The 18,721-nt window shown below is 44.7% G+C and overlaps 1 protein-coding gene across 7 annotated transcripts in view; it reads left to right on the forward strand.

Annotated features, from left to right (window-relative positions):
• Positions 1–11,365, forward strand: part of ZNF385C (zinc finger protein 385C) — a 1,559,117-nt gene extending 1,547,752 nt beyond the window's left edge. For all 7 annotated transcript variants that reach the window (XM_078645422.1, XM_078645418.1, XM_078645425.1 and 4 more), the window contains one exon: positions 1,714–11,365. In XM_078645422.1, the coding sequence (XP_078501548.1) occupies positions 1,714–1,932 (219 nt within the window). In that variant the 3' untranslated portion in view covers positions 1,933–11,365. The remainder of the gene's footprint in view (positions 1–1,713) is intronic.
• The last annotated feature ends 7,356 nt before the right edge of the window (positions 11,366–18,721 follow it).

Below are 18,721 nucleotides of genomic sequence, written 5' to 3' on the forward strand. Positions count from 1 at the left end.
TGTATTAAAATCCTGAATACCACTCATGCAAAAGGGGCAGATATGCTCTGCTATGGGAGTACCCGTCTATGCTCCCATATTGACACTTAGTAGAAGACTGGTAAATATCAGCATCATGATCTTTCTCTGTACCTGTGGTCTGAGTTCTAGATAGGGTTGCATTTTATTAGCTATGGCCAATTCCATTATCTGTCCATACCTTGTTAGTTTCAAGCCGTGTTCCTATCCAGAGTGAAGCTTATACTGGACACTATATTTTTCAAGGCTTTAACCGGCTAAGAGACCAACCAGTTAATCAGATAGTACATGGACGGACCACATTTGTGCATTGTGTAGGCAGGGTTTCTGTGAAAGGAACTGCATGTCCCCTTCCTCTAAATCAGTGATTCCCAACTGGGGGTCGTCAGATATATTTGGGTGGGTTGTGAATGTTCAAGCAATGAATAAAGATGCCTTTAAATTCTGTATTTATCGTATCACATTTGCTGCTTCATTGGTAGAGGTCAAATGTCAGGCTGTGTCTTCTGAGAAACTGCTGTTTATTATTTGTTAATATTTGGATTGGTGTTTTAAAACATCTCTTACTTTACAGTCAGAGAAAGAAAAGTAAGGTGAATTATGTAACAATTTTGCTGGGGTACAGAGCGTGTGAAATGAAAGGCCATAGGATGTAATTTTGTGTAACACACAACAAAATGTAAATACCTGTAAATGAACTGTACACATTCAGTAGTTTGAAAGCCAAAAATTAAGCACATTCTTTTGCAATTCTGAAATGTGATGAAACATGAAACAGAACAAATCAAGACACTTTTACTTGGTGATGCTCAAATGGTAAATACTCACTGAAACCCAATATCCACACATTATCACATGTGTGCAATGTTGTTTCGTCAGTAAAACTGTATTTCTGTGGAAATTAAGTGACCATTTCAATAGAAAATGTGCTGCCAGTAAATGATAGTGTGTTACCACACGATGCCCACGTCATTTCCATTAAAGTTAGCTGGGTCGCGAAAGTTTGTCAGGCTATAAAGTGGGCTGTGGTTCTAAAACGTTTGAGAAGCACTGCTCTAAATTGTCTGAGCTTTTAGATTAAATAGGCTTTTTGAAGGTGATTCGCTGCATTACATTACACTGGACTTTTGTCCCTTTCATAACCTTACATATTTTATATCTATATTCCAGCGTCCCTGTATGCAGCAGGAAATTATTTGAAAGTTTTTTTTAATTTAATGACGATACACTCTGATGTAGACCGAGGACTCCATCTAAGGAACCTTTTTATTTCTTCTTTACCTTTGATCCACCTGTGGTCTCTTATTAGCTTTCCACTGGTGTCAGTGTAGTTTGCTACATTAGTGACTAAATAGTTATTTCTAAGCTGAAATGTGCAGCACGCACAAAAATAAGAAAATGTCTGGATTACCTTGAGGAAAGCTAAAATAGTTGGGACGGGAAATGGAGAGGTTAATGATGTACTGATTAAGTAAACCGGTTCTAATAACAAATTTTAAAACAGGACAAGAACTAAGACTTCAGAATATTAGTGTCCGATATTGGAAAGCCTATGTTATACAAGTGAATGTTAAGTATATACTTTTGAGATTTATTTAATTGATGTTATGTGATCTATTTTTTCTACTATGTTTATTTCCATATTGTCTTTAAATATTCTCTTAATATCTGTTATTGTGCTTATTTTCTCCACAGGCAAAGTTGGCTTTGCAGAAAGAACTCACAAAAACCTTGGCAGCACGGTTTTTGCAGAACCCTCTTACTACAGCGGCGGTTTGTGGCATGCCTGGTCCACTGACACTTCGTCCAGGGGCCACTCTTTTCCAGACCCCTTTCCTTGGACCAGCATTATTCAGAACCCCAACTGGAACATTAAGGGCAGCCCCGTCTCCCTTTATATTTGCTCCCTACTAGTTTGTATGTTATGTCTTTGAAGGGCAGTTATGTAAAAGGAGAAGATAAAGGTCATGTAATGACCCATACGTCGAAGTGAGAAAACCAGCGTGGCACCAGTGGGGGATTCATCTTCTTGAAAATGAGATCTCTGCTATCCGGATCACACAATTTGTCTTTATTAATGTTGACTATCCTAGCCACAAGGGTGAAGAGCTCCCAACATTAGCCTTATTGCCAGCTGTCAAAGGTTATATTGTTTGTTAAAGCCCTGAACCCGGTTACTGGCCAGTGACGCAGACGAGTTTATACTGAAGGAGAGGGTCTTTAACAACTGGTAGAGCCCTCGGCAGAAGCGCTATAAGGCTATAAGAACATTCCATCCACTGAGGGTCGAATTTTCTAAATAAAAAGGGAGAAATTCAGAGACAGACATTGGAATGTTGGAGCAGAAGGCCTGTGCCAGACGTTATTAGCCCCCAGCCACTTCATTGTCTTCAGTGGAGCTCTCAACATTCCAATGACCTAAATTTTGATACCATAATTATAGCCCTCATTCTTTATTTAAAGAATCCTCATGAGAAATCAAGATGGATGTCTTCATTTTAATGGTAGTCTTGTGCATTACTGGGCACCAATATCATGATTTTTGAGATGAGCCATAACGTGTGTGCATCAACATGAAAAAACATCATTATATTCTAATTTTTACATGACATTGTTACCTCTAATGTTGAGTTACACGTGTATCTGGCTCCAAGGAGCAAAAGGATGTGCATATTGATGTGTATCACATGAGATTGACCTCTTAGGGCCTGATTCCTTTCTGCAAGTGGGTGTGTTTTACTGCTGACTTGCATCTGACTTATGTCTACATTTCCAACAGGAGAGCTCACTTGCCAGTGGAAAAAAGATGTGTGAAACTCACCTCACACAGACTTCAGCGAAAAGTTGTTTTAATGTGAATGATTCATGTATAACTTATTTTTGTCTGCTGTATGGTTGAAGAATATACTAGGTGTCACAGAATCCGCTTTTTTGTTTATGCTTATCTCCATTTAACCACATACTCAAATTGCCAGCACCCCCAATTTGCAATATATAAAACTTGATTTTCAAAGTTGTATGTGATAAAAATATGATTTGGTGTTCAGTTCAAAATCCTCTCTCAGGTGGGCGTACATGACTCAGCCAAAGCACAAACTGGCGTATGTACTGAGTGAAGCTGTGGCCTTTAGGGTGTGTCTCACCCTCTTGAAGTTGCTTGCCCAGCATTGATAGTTTTGTGGTCCACCGGTTACTGGACCCAGTAGGCCGGTGAACTAGGACTTCCTCAGCAGATTTGTCTTTATTATGTGCAGCAAGTAGTCTGAATGGACAGTGTTGTAGCAAACCTCACCTGACATGTACGAAGCTAAACTCCGGAAGATCATCGGAGTGCCAACGCTGTGATGAATGATGGAGATTAAATTGTTTTTTGGGCGTGCTGATGGTTTATTCAGCAGGGATTTGATAAACAATCCAGGCCTATGAATTGGTTAAGAGGAACATGACCTTGCCAATCAGTTAATAGCCACACACTTGTATAAACACTGGCTGTGTTATAAAGGAGGGAATTGCTAAAAGGTTTACATCCTGGACCCTATTCACAGTCCGTGTTTAATTCAGCTTGTTTGACTTGCTCTTAGAGTACTCCTGAATTAGTCATGACTTTACAGACATAGATCATACCTAATCATAGAGGAAAGTTTTCTATGAGAACCCAGCACAATCTGTGATTTTTGTTTCTTACATGGCCTTTGATGTTTTATTGTGGTTATTTATGTCTTCACAAGAAAAGGACTCTAGCCTTTGTATTTGCTGATAAATGCTTTTATTGCAGATCTGCACACATTGCAGATAGCAGCGCAATCATAGACTGTTCTTCGCCAATACTCAACCAAACTGTTTTTGAAACTAAGGCAAGACGTCCATAGATATGGGTCTTTGCCTATGGAGCTGAATGTCATGTAATGCAAAGAGACATAATCCCAATGTGATGTGATACCTAGTCCCTATTTAGTTAACTAGATGCCAACATTTTAAAGGAAAAAGCTTTAGCCTCCCAACATTGTCTATTTTATTTTGGACAAAGTGCAATATTCCGCATAGTTTCTGTCTATCAGTGACTATGTTAGTTTTCTTAGAATCACACGTTTGTGATGTTCTTCCATTTTCTGATTTCAAAAGTGTAATCTGTTTTAATCATGTGTGTATTGACGATCAAAAAGTGCATTGATTCACCAAGTTATTGCAATAATGTTTCATTGATGGATAAAGAATCCATCCATTGTTTTCAACTTTCTATAATAGAGTATTCCTCAAATCCTTGTGCTGACACTTACTTAGGGCTGGCTGATTGCTGTTAACTGTTCAACCAATTTAGTCAGGTTACTCAGTTATATGCCACAAATGGCATTCTCCTTTGGAAAATAGGGGTAACAGGTTACAGCACTAGAGTGATGCCATTGACACTTTTGAGAAACACCACTCAAGTAAATGTGTGGAACGCAATATCAACTCAGGATATAAGATTCTGAAGAAATATGTTGTCAAAGGAGGTTTCAGGGTTTAGTGCTCAGAATCTGTATCTGGAAGTCAGATACTTGCAGTCAGGTTCTAGGCCTGCCACCAAATATATTGATGTTCTCCACAGGCTCACTGTCTGGTCTTACTACACACTAATACATTAATAAATGTGCATGCACAAATGACTATGACTGAAAAACATGGATGAGCAAGCCTCCAGTTTCGATCATTCCCAGGACATTTTGAGCATCATATTCATGAATGAATGTGACCCCAGGGTTTGATTATACATATTATCTGATAAATCTATAATTTTTTATGTCCTCTGGTTCTACCAGTTCTCTACAAAGTAATATTAGTGCAATAAAGCAAAACCACAGTTTAGCACCATTAGAATTATAAAAAGCAAAGTCTACTTCCCATCTGTTAGAAATGGGGAACTGAGGCGCTGTCCACAACCTAAATCGTCTGCCTTACCGAATAGAGATTTCTCACCTTGCAAGTCTCAAGGTATCCATTATCTTTTGGTAGTTATAAATTAACTTGTTTGAACTCCACGGTTCGGATAGCTCTTTACTTAAGTCAAAGGACTTGCTTAAACATAGTTCTAGTGTTCATCTTCTTTCAAAAAGACCTTAGATCCTTGCATTTACCTAAACTTATTTCCTTATTTCTTAAAGGTAGCCTCTGTTTACTGGAATGAGCTCCTATTTATATTTCATACACAAATCCCATGTTGCTTTAAGAACATTACTGCGTTAACGGTGTGCTGTTTTAATAACATTGTTGTGTTAACTGTGCTGTTTTAATATCATCACTATGTTAACTGTGTACTCAAATGTTTGATTTGCTAGTGTTCAATCAAAAATCTGCAATAAACAACATTGCCAGTGAGACTTTTCACTGTGATCAAAATACACTTTCCCAGTGGCTATGATCAATTAAAGTGGAGGGTTGGTGCCTTCATTTAATTCATAAAACTTATGTGGGAGCTCTATATATGAATGGCCTTTGGTTTGTTGATTACCATCAGGTTTTGACCAGTGACAGAGGGGGAAAAGGCAGCAGTGTAAAAGACTGCTAAACCAGATTGGACAGAAGATAAACCCAGATAGGACTGGTGGGTGGAGCTTTTGCTGTGCGCACTGAATGTCAGATGAATTTGTAGGGCTAGGCCAGTGCCACAACCTAAAGTGTACACTGTTCCGGGTTCAAGAAGACTTAGCATTTGGCTGTTGTGCAAACCAAGGGCAATTACTTAAAAATGTTGGGAGAGTTGCTTTGCCTTTGCAATAGAAATAGTATGTGTTCCTTGGTATTGAATAGTCCACAGTACTCCCATTTTGCAGTTTGGGTTTCGACTAAAGTAATAAGGTAATCTAGCACAAAGCTTAGTTGCTTGCTTCAGTGTGTGATTTGGCACTCTTCCGCACTATCTGCTTGTATGGGTCCCAAGTTTAGCTCAGCAGAACAAGGCTCCCTACAGCTGGAACCCTGTGCATCTAAAGGGCCAAGAACTTTGTAAGTTACAAACCAGCACTTATTACAGTCCTCAGTACCAGTCGGAGTGTACCAGTGAAGGCATTCTATGCAACGCTTGAGAGTCGAGTGGTCATTCCTTCTCCTAACCAACTCTCTAGATCTGGCACATGCATACCCCGACAAATCTTTGACTCCTACATGTTTGTATTTCAGATAGCTGTGCAAACCCCACCTTGTCACTTCGATTAACCCTCAGCTGTGACTTTGTCTTTAATATGACTGTTGTGCTTTAGTCTTCATGAGGGCAACATACGTCTATCCATCAGTGAAATCAACTGAGGAATATGGTTAACTCGTGATATGCAGTGCTAGAGCATATTCCACCGATCGTTGCAGTAGCTGTTACTTCTTAATGAATGCAGTTGTGGATGTGCATAAGAGGAGTTACCAACAAGCAAAGGAAGCCTATACAAGACACAAATTGAAATTGTTTCTTTTGATGAAATACAAATGCTAATGGTCTCAAAATAAACTAGGCAAGATATATTTGGAGAGCCATGTATGGGCATTGCTCCCATTACATCATTTGAAGATGTCATTGCAAAGATAGTTATTAGATAGCTTCATATCAGAAATAAACATTGCATAGGTTTTTACATGAAAGGGTTTACAAGGCTAAATGCTGTTGTGTGTTGTTATACTTACTATATTTATATATTCCTTTGGAGAAGATGATGAGCACAAGCATCTGAAGAATTCGCTTGAAAAGATGCATACAAACACCATTTACATAGGCAACGAAGACACTGTGTTCTCAGTGGTATATAACTTGGAAGGAGTCTGGAGAAAGAATCAGAAGAGTATCTAGGGCAAGACGTGTCCTGCTACAGAAGAACATAATGAAGGGGAAGTAGATAACCAGTGCTATGTCGTTTTTTATTTATTACTTTATTAAAGGTATTTGGTTTGCCCAGGTAGGAGTTGGACAGATCATCAACACAAATTTCGTGAAGCGCATCATAAAAGGTGAGGTGTTCCTGGCTTCCATAGACTACCGATACTAAGATTTTTGTCTTTGGTCACAGTCTATGTGGTTTTGCAGACATCTGCCTAAAACAGCAAGTAGGTTTGTTCCAAAAGTGAATTACACCCAAGTGTTTGAATTCTCAGACCAGTGCAGAAACCCAACGTTATTTTTTATCAGCTGAATCTGTTAGAGCAAATGTTGTAATTTCTTGACTTGTCCCGTTTAGTGGCATTTGCAAATCAGTTTTGTTAATATATTTAATATGTAAATAATGTATCCGTTTGGGTCATCTATAAAAGCCATCCTCCCATCTCAGTCAGCTCATAATGCTAGTTTGCACAAGGGCTGTCTCAAGTTTGCCCATGTTTCTTCAGCACTGGCTTCTCCCCATGGGATTACAGTCATTAAAATAACATTTGTGTGCTGGTCCATAAATGTGTTTATTCTGGAATGCAATGTTTCTTTGCCACCTCGTTGCAAGTGAGTTGTGAATTTATGTTTGCCAACCATTAAAATGGTAACCGCAGCAGACAAAGACTTCTCAGTTTTAGTGGTCATTAATGATGTCCTCTGCCTATTGCTAGAAAGAGTGAATATCACCTTAAATTTAGAAAGCGATTGAAAACTTGGCCCTTGAACGCTATTTTTTCCAGTTGGTATCTAGAACAAAGATCTTGTTTCTCTCACTTTAACGCCTACAAAAAGAAGTGTCTTCATAAAAATAGGAGGAAATTAATCACTTTCAGAGGTGGATATAGGACTGGTTGTATTGGAAAGAAAAACCGGGAAATCCCATGCTACAGTGGGTACAGCTGGAATATCTAACTGGCAAATGTAAGAGCAGATTACATTGCTTTAATTGAGTTGCCCCGTGTCCTCTTTCCTAATGGTCAAATAGAAAAGGAGGCTATCCGATTGTGGGAATTAGGTTTGTTACTCAGTATGTCAGCCCTGGTCCAATCCACCCTAGGCAGATCAACGGAGTTCTCAATGCTCTGGTTCTGCCATTGAGTCACATGCCAAGACTCACATCCTGTCAGCCAAGAGATCTGTGCTTAGTGCAGGCATTTCTTTTAGGTTTCTGTTCTCTGTAGGTTTATAGAAGCTTCCCCAGCCCCCATTTTAGTTTTCGTTAAGTGCAGGAATATGATAGTATGACACCCGTTACAAAAGTGAGGGTTGGAAGAATCCTGTGTCTGTTTTTGACAGAACTTAACAATGAGGAAATATTGCTAGCGACAAGCCTTTTTTCTCCCCTGTAGCATATTTTACTTGGTTCTCGTAAATCAATCAACAAATTGAAAAACATCACAACTTCCTTTAATGATCATCCATGAGTTTATGTGTGAAATCTATATTTCATGGCATGCCAAGAGGCCAGTGAAGTTACAAAGCAGCAGTCATCCCAGAAGATTTAAACAGTGCAAGGTCTACAATGGATCACCTGACTCTAGAGGTCACCTATGCTTTTAACTGCTTTATTACCAATGGCTTTCCTTGTGTAACTCTAGCAGTGAACTGAAAACCCCATTTACAGTTCCTGCGTTGGGAAATGCCTTACCAGCTTTGTTGATCCCTTGGTATATACTGGGATTCTCCTCCACTCATTAAGAAATCCTAAAGTTGACTCCTCCTATCTGGTCTCATTTCAAAATCTGCTTACCTAAAGGGTCTGCAACCAGTCTCACTTTCAGAAGCTCCAGCTCCTGTGCTCACCACATGTACTTCCTGTGTAGTCGTTTCACAACGTCCTCCTTCAGGACCCATCGTCATCAACCTGGCTTTCTCCAAAGGACGTCTTCCCAATAACACCCATACTGCGCTGCTCCTGACAATGGACTTTTTGCTCGCTAATGGCACATCTGCAGACAGTCAGTTAGAACATTCCCATTTCAATCTAAGAGACGTCTGCGCTTTCTTTCTTTCTGTCTCCATACCAGTTACATAACAGTAACACTGTCCATGTCCTAGGTTTGTCACTACAAATACAAAAGAGCATGCAATGGAGCCACTAGTTTCAATCCGTCATACAGGACAGTGTGTCTGTGAGGCTTATGATTTCTTTCTCTGCAAGGTGCCCTACAATTGAGATTTGTATGTTAAGAAACAAAAGAACACAATGTCTACTCCAGTTACTAGTGGCACTGTGGGCTATAGTGCACTACAGGTTTTGCCCATAAACAAAGAAAGATGCCTTAAGATTCCATGAAGTTTAAACAGTGGGGGAGGAGGGCACACTTCCTGCACTAGTTTTCACAGTGCACTCTAAAAATGCAGTCCTCAAGAGTGTTCAGTCAACTGTTTGCCACCCAGTATTAGTAACCTAAGTGCTAGATATCCTTCAACACTAATGTTGTGCTAATTGGCACTCATTTACAAGGGCAATTGATGAGTTTGGGAGTGTTTGGCAAACTTATTTCAATATAACGGGCTCTGTATCACTCCAACTACTCACACAGCATCCTTTCGGAAATGTCAGTAGTAGGGCAAGGGAGCACACCGCCTACAACAGCTCTCCCACCACCTTCGGGCAGATGCAACCCTTGGTGGTCCTCATACTCAAAATTAACTATGTGTCTTGCCATGCAGTGTTGGCACATCAAGAGCTGGATATTCTTGGATAGGTGTTTGTGCTAAATGGTACTCTTTGGCATGCAGGTGTCCATTTGTGTGTGGATGCTTGGCAAGCTACTTTTGGTATTTCAGGTTCTATACCCCTCCAAGTTCACAGGGCTCGTAAACCTAACAAGGACCTCATCTATAATGTATTGGGAGGACAGACGCTAGCAAGCCATTTGCTCTACTACTGAACTTACATTTCCAAAAGATATAAATAGCTATTTCATTTATCTTAAGGATATCACTGACTATTTTGCAAGTAGCAGGATCTCCTACATTTCAAGGAAGACCTGATGTCTAATTACGCCATTTAGGGTGTGGAACTTTTTTTACTTTATTGTGCAGAAGTACAGTCAAAAAATTCAGTGGTATGCATAATCTTATAGTCTTAAGTAGGTGACACAAAAACAGTAAATAGACATAAAAAGATCTGCAAAGTCTGTACGTGTGCAATCATGTGTGTGTACAAGGTCCCATGCATGAACACAAACAGCCACATGATTAGAATGGATTTGCTTGTTGGTCCCTCTCTGCTCTACCACCTTTTTTGTGTGTACACAGATAGAAACCGGATTGCCAAGTGATATGGGTAGTTAGATATAGTAGGGAACGACCATCGTGATGTTTTTGCTGGGTGGAGCTAAGAAGATCATTGAATGTTGATGAGTAGACTGGAGGCAGCCCAGGAGCTAAGACGGCGGTCTTTACACTGAACTGTTCTGTTGTTAGACATCATGTAATACTAAACATAAATAAAGTTGTGGTTTTCGTGTTGGTGGAGCCAACCTTCCTAATGCACCTCAGAAATATTGTACAGGTAAAGATACTGAATGCAAAGGAAACACTTTCTCCAGATCAAGCCATGGTTGTGACCCGTTTTACCGGACTGGGACACAATAAAAAACAAGCCGGAATTTATGTTTAGGAAGACATTTGCTCAAGAGTTACCTTGCGTGGTTAGAAGCCTCCCAGTTGTGCTGCACTCTACCCTTCCCAATCAATTCAGAGATCACCAAGCTATTGATCAAAACACAGCTATATGAAAAGAAATGCGATCATGCCAACATCCTTCTGTTTCGTATTTGTTGTCTGGGAGCCTCAACAACATTGGTGATATACGAACCCTACTCATCAATGGAGGCCTGTCCCTGAGTCTTGCTGGACTGTGAGACACACTCCAGGCGAGGAGATATTCCAGTGCTTGGCGTGGCACCCAGTATCGGTGACATCGCTGCTGTACCATGAAGCCATATTGGTGTGTATAGGCTTCTGTGCCTGAAGCCGGGTATTTTATGATCAATCACATGTACATTTGACACATTAACCTCATTATTCCTCGTGAACATGACATAAGAACAACACTGGAAAATGCTTGTGAGATAGTTTAGGATCCTTATAAGCTGTCTCCTCTCTTACCTTTCGATTACTGTTCTACGAGCACAGAGGCCATTAGCGGAACCTATACTGTGTTAGAGGCTGTGCTCTGGGTCTGTTTACAACTGCTGTGCAATGTCCATTCATGTTTCTTTGTAAATAGGCTTGATGTGATGTGACTATGTATATATAACCTTTCAAATGTTTTCTTTTTCTAAAGAGGACTCCAGGGACCTGGCCAGTATTTCCCTTATAATGTTCATAGGATATTTTTTCGCTGTATTATACTTATTAGAAGCTAAAAAAAAAAAAAGGAAAATATTTTGTTAATAAAATATCATGGCTTTGTTGTGTTAGTCAATAAAAGGAGACAGCTGAATAATATAGTCAGTAGTTTACATTACTGTGTCTCACGTGTGTGTGTGTGTGTGTGTGTGTACATAGGCACGTACGTAAGTGCAGGCGTGGCTGCCCGCATGACTCTGTCTCAGTGTGGAGAGGCTTCTTTCTGCACTTAGCCTCTCTGATGGAAAGGAGTCTGTGGTGCTAACGCAAAAAGACTGTCATTTGATGACAATGGGTCTTAGAAGTACCTCTGAACCACTGCATTAAATCGTTCTCAGACTATTTCATTTTCAGGTATCAGAAATTGCGATGAAGATAAGTACTGAATATACCACGACAAGGTATAGCTTGATGCTTATGAAAGCAGTATTTGTGCATTTCGGGTTATGCTTGAGGTGTATTTTCATGTCGACGCATGAAGGACACAGGAAGTTCTTTGGCAAGTGTTGAGCAGTAGTAGAGGATCTGTAAAGTGGAGTGTGGTTTGGGGTCAAAGGGTCAGTATTGCAAAGCCTGGGGGGCATTCTTGAAGAGACAGAAGATGTATGAACAGATGGGCCTCGGTCAGGCACTGCCGTTTTCGGGGTGTGTGTAAGAGAAGGTGAGTTGTGGGATTAAAGTGTTAAAAAAAGGAGGGAACGATAGTAGTTGTAGGGTTAGAGTGATCAAAGAGCTAGAATATGACACGGATAATCACTGAAGATGCAAGACAGATCATGGCTGACAAAGCATTGCATATCTCGGGTAAAACCAGATAAATTGGCAGATTTACCATGGTATAAAGATGGAAGATGACCAAGCACTGCAGATGTCGGCTAACAATTGACCACAAGAGGCAGCCTGTGACACAGAAATGTTCAGTGAGGATGGTAGGCAGATGATGCATAGCCAAGAATAGCAGATGTAATAGTGATTAAAGGAGTAGATTGTGCATACATCTCTTCAGATTTTGACAGCCTAGAAGATGTAGGGTAAGAGGGACCAAGGAGGCAGAATGCAACGTTCACAGATTATGTCAATGGCAGACAGCTGGGACATAGCCAAGTATTGAAGGTTTCGGGTAAGAGTAATTGGAGCAGCCGATGTAAAGGTCGCGTGAGGATGGGAAACAAATGGGGGCTTGCCAAGCATGGCCAACGCCAAGTAAGAGCGATTAAAGAATCACCAAGTGGCATGCAGGGGTTAAGAGATTATAGAAGACAGATTGACCATGGCCACGCATGCAGATTATGCCGATGAGTGATCAAAGTGTCAGCCTGAGGGATGCACATCTTGAGTGTTTCACCTACAGAAAAAAGGGGTACCGTGTCCTATATCCGACGAATGCTTCAATAGCTGCTAGTAGGTCACTCAGCAGGAACTACATGGCATAGTTGTTACTTGTCTTGAGAACATTTAACAAGTCATAGAAGGTTTTATGATGGTCTCGTGTTTGCAAATAGAACTGATGATACTTCCAGATGATTGGTCAGATGACCAGTTGCATCAATGTCGCACACAGGTGTGTATGGATCTATGTGCACGTAATGAAACGATGGACTCCCTGCTGCTGGATGACCGGGTTCTGCAAATAGAAAGAATGTTTTAGGATTGATTTGAATGTATAAAGCACAGGATTAGCAATAAATGTTCTAGCGCTGATAGAGGTTAAGGTACAGTAGTAAACAGATTACTCAGTGGAAAGACAGGTTCAGAGCTGGAGCTGATCCTTCATTGAGCGGGTGTGTACTGAAAGAGTTTCAAATGCAACAAGTTTGATAACAAGCATTTACAATGCAATGGTCTCGGCATCATTAAAGGTAGAGCTATTGGCATTGCTCATGACATTTTTTTTTCTTTAAATCATAAATAAATGGCATTGTCATTTACATTGTCAATACACACCACTCTGCACTCAACTGCACTCACCTGCACTGCACTCAACTGCACTCACCAGCACTGCACTCAACTGCACTCACCTGCACTGCACTGCACTCACCTGCACTGCACTCAACTGCACTCACCTGCACTGCACTCACCTGCACTGCACTGCACTCACCTGCACTGCACTCACCTGCACTGCACTCACCTGCACTCACCTGCACTCACCTGCACTGCACTGCACTCACCTGCACTGCACTCACCGGCACTGCACTGCACTCACCTGCACTGCACTCACCTGCACTGCACTCACATGCACTGCACTGCACTCACCTGCACTCACCTGCACTGCACTCACTTGCACTGCACTGCACTCACCTGCACTGCACTCACCTGCACTGCACTCACCTGCACTGCACTCACCTGCACTGCACTCACCTGCACTGCACTGCACTCACCTGCACTGCACTCACCTGCACTGCACTGCACTCACCTGCACTGCACTCACCTGCACTGCACTCACCTGCACTGCACTCACCTGCACTGCACTGCACTCACCTGCACTGCACTCACCTGCACTGCACTGCACTCACCTGCACTGCACTGCACTCACCTGCACTGCACTGCACTCACCTGCCCTGCACTGCACTCACCTGCCCTGCACTGCACTCACCTGCACTGCACTGCACTCACCTGCACTGCACTCACCTGCACTGCACTCACCTGCACTGCACTCACCTGCACTGCACGCACTGCACTCGCCTGCACTCACCTGCACTGCACTGCACTCACCTGCACTGCACTCACCTGCACTGCACTGCACTCACCTGCACTGCACTGCACTCACCTGCACTGCACTGCACTCACCTGCACTGCACTCACCTGCACTGCACTGCACTCACCTGCACTGCACTGCACTGCACTCACCTGCACTGCACGCACTGCACTCACCTGCACTGCACGCACTGCACTCACCTGCACTGCACTCACCTGCACTGCACTGCACTCACCTGCACTGCACTCCACTCACCTGCACTGCACTCACCTGCACTGCACTCACCTGCACTGCACTGCACTCACCTGCACTGCACTCACCTGCACTGCACTGCACTCACCTGCACTGCACTGCACTGCACTCACCTGCACTGCACTCACCTGCACTGCACTCACCTGCACTGCACTGCACTCACCTGCACTGCACTGCACTGCACTCACCTGCACTGCACGCACTGCACTCACCTGCACTGCACGCACTGCACTCACCTGCACTGCACTGCACTCACCTGCACTGCACTCACCTGCACTGCACTCACCTGCACTGCACTCACCTGCACTGCACTCACCTGCACTGCACTGCACTCACCTGCACTGCACTCACCTGCACTGCACTGCACTCACCTGCACTGCACTGCACTCACCTGCACTGCACTCACCTGCACTGCACTGCACTCACCTGCCCTGCACTGCACTCACCTGCCCTGCACTGCACTCACCTGCACTGCACTGCACTCACCTGCACTGCACTCACCTGCACTGCACTCACCTGCACTGCACTCACCTGCACTGCACGCACTGCACTCGCCTGCACTCACCTGCACTGCACTGCACTCACCTGCACTGCACTCACCTGCACTGCACTGCACTCACCTGCACTGCACTGCACTCACCTGCACTGCACTGCACTGCACTCACCTGCACTGCACTCACCTGCACTGCACTCACCTGCACTGCACTGCACTCACCTGCACTGCACTGCACTGCACTCACCTGCACTGCACGCACTGCACTCACCTGCACTGCACGCACTGCACTCACCTGCACTGCACTCACCTGCACTGCACTGCACTCACCTGCACTGCACTCACCTGCACTCCACTGCACTGCACTCACCTGCACTGCACTGCACTCACCTGCACTGCACTCACCTGCACTGCACTGCACTCACCTGCACTGCACTCACCTGCACTGCACTACACTCACCTGCACTGCACTGCACTCACCTGCACTGCACACACCTGCACTGCACTCACCTGCACTGCACTCACCTGCACTGCACTCACCTGCACTGCACTCGCCTGCACTGCACTCGCCTGCACTGCACTCACCTGCACTGCACTTTACTCACCTGCACTGCACTGCACTCACCTGCACTGCACTGCACTCACCTGCACTGCAATGCACTCACCTGCACTGCACTGTACTGCACTGACCTGCACTGCACTGACCTGCACTGCACTGACCTGCACTGCACTGACCTGCACTGCACTGCACTCACCTGCACTCACCTGCACTGACCTGCACTGCACTCACCTGCACTGCACTGCACTCACCTGCACTGCACTCACCTGCACTGTACTCACCTGCACTGTACTCACCTGCACTCCACTGCACTCACCTGCACTGCACTGCACTCACCTGCACTGCACTCACCTGCACTGCACTGCACTCGCATGCACTCCACTGCACTGCACTGCACTCACCTGCACTGCACTGCACTCGCCTGCACTGCACTGCACTCACCTGCACTGCACTGCACTGCTCTGCACTGCACTCACCTGCACTGCACTCACCTGCACTCCACTGCACTCACCTGCACTGCACTCACCTGCACTGCACTACACTCACCTGCACTGCACTGCACTCACCTGCACTGCACTGCACTCACCTGCACTGCACTCACCTGCACTGCACTCACCTGCACTCACCTGCACTGCACGCACTGCACTCACCTGCACTGCACTCACCTGCACTGCACGCACTGCACTCACCTGCACTGCACTCACCTGCACTGCACTCACCTGCACTGCACTCACCTGCACTGCACTGCCCTCACCTGCACTCCACTGCACTGCCCTCACCTGCACTGCACTGCACTGCACTCACCTGCACTACACTCACCTGCACTCACCTGCACTGCACTACACTCACCTGCACTGCACTGCACTGCACTCACCTGCACTGCACTCACCTGCACTGCACTCACCTGCACTGCACTCACCTGCACTGCACTGCCCTGCCCTGCACTGCACTGCCCTGCACTGCACTCACCTGCACTGCACTGCACTCCACTGCACTCACCTGCACTCCACTGCACTCACCTGCACTGCACTGCACTCCACTGCACTCACCTGCACTCCACTGCACTGCACTCACCTGCACTCCACTGCACTCAACTGCACTGCACTCACCTGCACTGCACTCACCTGCACTGCACTCACCTGCACTGCACTCACCTGCACTGCACTGCACTCACATGCACTGCACTGCACTCACCTGCACTGCACTCACATGCACTGCACTGCACTCACCTGCACTGCACATACCTGCACTGCACTGCACTCTGCACTCACTACTCTGCACTCACTACTCTGCACTCACTACTCTGCACTCACTACTCTGCACTCACTACTCTGCACTCTGCACTCACTACTCTGCACTCTGCACTCACTACTCACTACTCTGCACTCACTACTCACTACTCTGCACTCACTACTCACTACTCTGCACTCACTACTCTGCACTCACTACTCGCTAATCTGCACTCACTACTCACTAATCTGCACTCACTACTCACTATTCTGCACTCACTACTCACTACTCTGCACTCACTACTCACTACTCTGCACTCACTACTCTGCACTCACTACTCACTACTCTGCACTCACTACTCACTACTCTGCACTCACTACTCTGCACTCACTACTCACTACTCTGCACTCACTACTCACTACTCTGCACTCACTACTCTGCATTCTGCACTCACTACTCTGCACGCTGCACTCACTACTCTGCACTCACTACTCTGCACTCACTACTCTGCACTCACTACTCACTACCTCACTACTCTGCACTCACTACTCACTACTCTGCACTCACTACTCACTACTCTGCACTCACTACTCTGCATTGTGCACTCACTACTCTGCACTCACTACTCTGCACTCACTACTCTGCACTCACTACTCTGCACTCACTACTCACTACTCTGCACTCACTACTCACTACTCTGCACTTACTACTCACTACTCCGCACTCACTACTCACTACTCTGCACTCACTACTCTGCACTCACTACTCACTACTCTGCACTCTGCACTCACTACTCTGCACTGACTACTCTGCACTCACTACTCTGCACTCTGCACTCACTACTCACTACTCTGCACTCACTACTATGCACTCACTACTCTGCACTCACTACTCTGCACTCACTACTCTGCACTCACTACTCACTACTCTGCACTCACTACTCTGCACTCACTACTCACTAATCTGCACTCACTACTCACTACTCTGCACTCACTACTCACTACTCTGCACTCACTACTCACTACTCTGCACTCACTACTCTGCACTCACTACTCTGCACTCACTACTCTGCACTCACTACTCACTACTCTGCACTCACTACTCACTACTCTGCACTCACTACTCACTACTCTGCACTCACTACTCTGCATTCTGCACTAACTACTCTGCACTCTGCACTCACTACTCTGCACTCACTACTCTGCACTCACTACTCTGCACTCACTACTCTGCACTCTGCACTCACTACTCTGCACTCTGCACTCACTACTCACTACTCTGCACTCACTACTCTGCACTCACTACTCTGCACTCACTACTCTGCACTCACTACTCACTACTCTGCACTCACTACTCACTACTCTGCACTCACTACTCACTACTCTGCACTCACTACTCCGCACTCTGCACTCACTACTCTGCACTCACTACTCTGCACTCACTACTCTGCACTCACTACTCTGCACTCACTACTCTGCACTCACTACTCACTAATCTGCACTCACTACTCACTACTCTGCACTCACTACTCACTACTCTGCACTCACTACTCACTACTCTGCACTCACTACTCCGCACTCACTACTCTGCACTCACTACTCTGCACTCTGCACTCACTACTCTGCACTCACTACTCTGCACTCTGCACTCACTACTCACTACTCTGCACTCACTACTCACTACTCTGCACTCACTACTCTACACTCACTACTCTGCACTCACTACTCTGCACTCACTACTCTGCACTCACTACTCTGCACTCACTACTCTGCACTCACTACTCTGCACTCACTACTCTGCACTCACTACTCACTACTCTGCACTCACTACTCTGCACTCACTACTCTGCATTCTGCACTCACTACTCTGCACTCACTACTCACTACTCTGCACTCACTATTCTGCACTCACTACTCTGCACTCACTACTCTGCACTCACTACTCTGCACTCACTACTCACTACTCTGCACTCACTACTCACTAGTCTGCACTCACTACTCACTACTCTGCACTCACTACTCTGCACACACTACTCTGCACTCACTACTCTGCACTCACTACTCTGCACTCACTACTCTGCACTCACTACTCTGAACTCACTACTCTGCACTCACTACTCACTACTCTGCACTCACTAGTCTGCACTCATTACTCACTAGTCTGCACTCACTACTCTGCACTCACTACTCTGCACTCACTACTCAGCACTCACTACTCGGCACTCAC

This window comes from Lissotriton helveticus, chromosome 5_1 (assembly GCF_964261635.1).
Source record: "Lissotriton helveticus chromosome 5_1, aLisHel1.1, whole genome shotgun sequence".
Classification (NCBI taxonomy): Eukaryota; Metazoa; Chordata; class Amphibia; order Caudata; family Salamandridae; genus Lissotriton; species Lissotriton helveticus.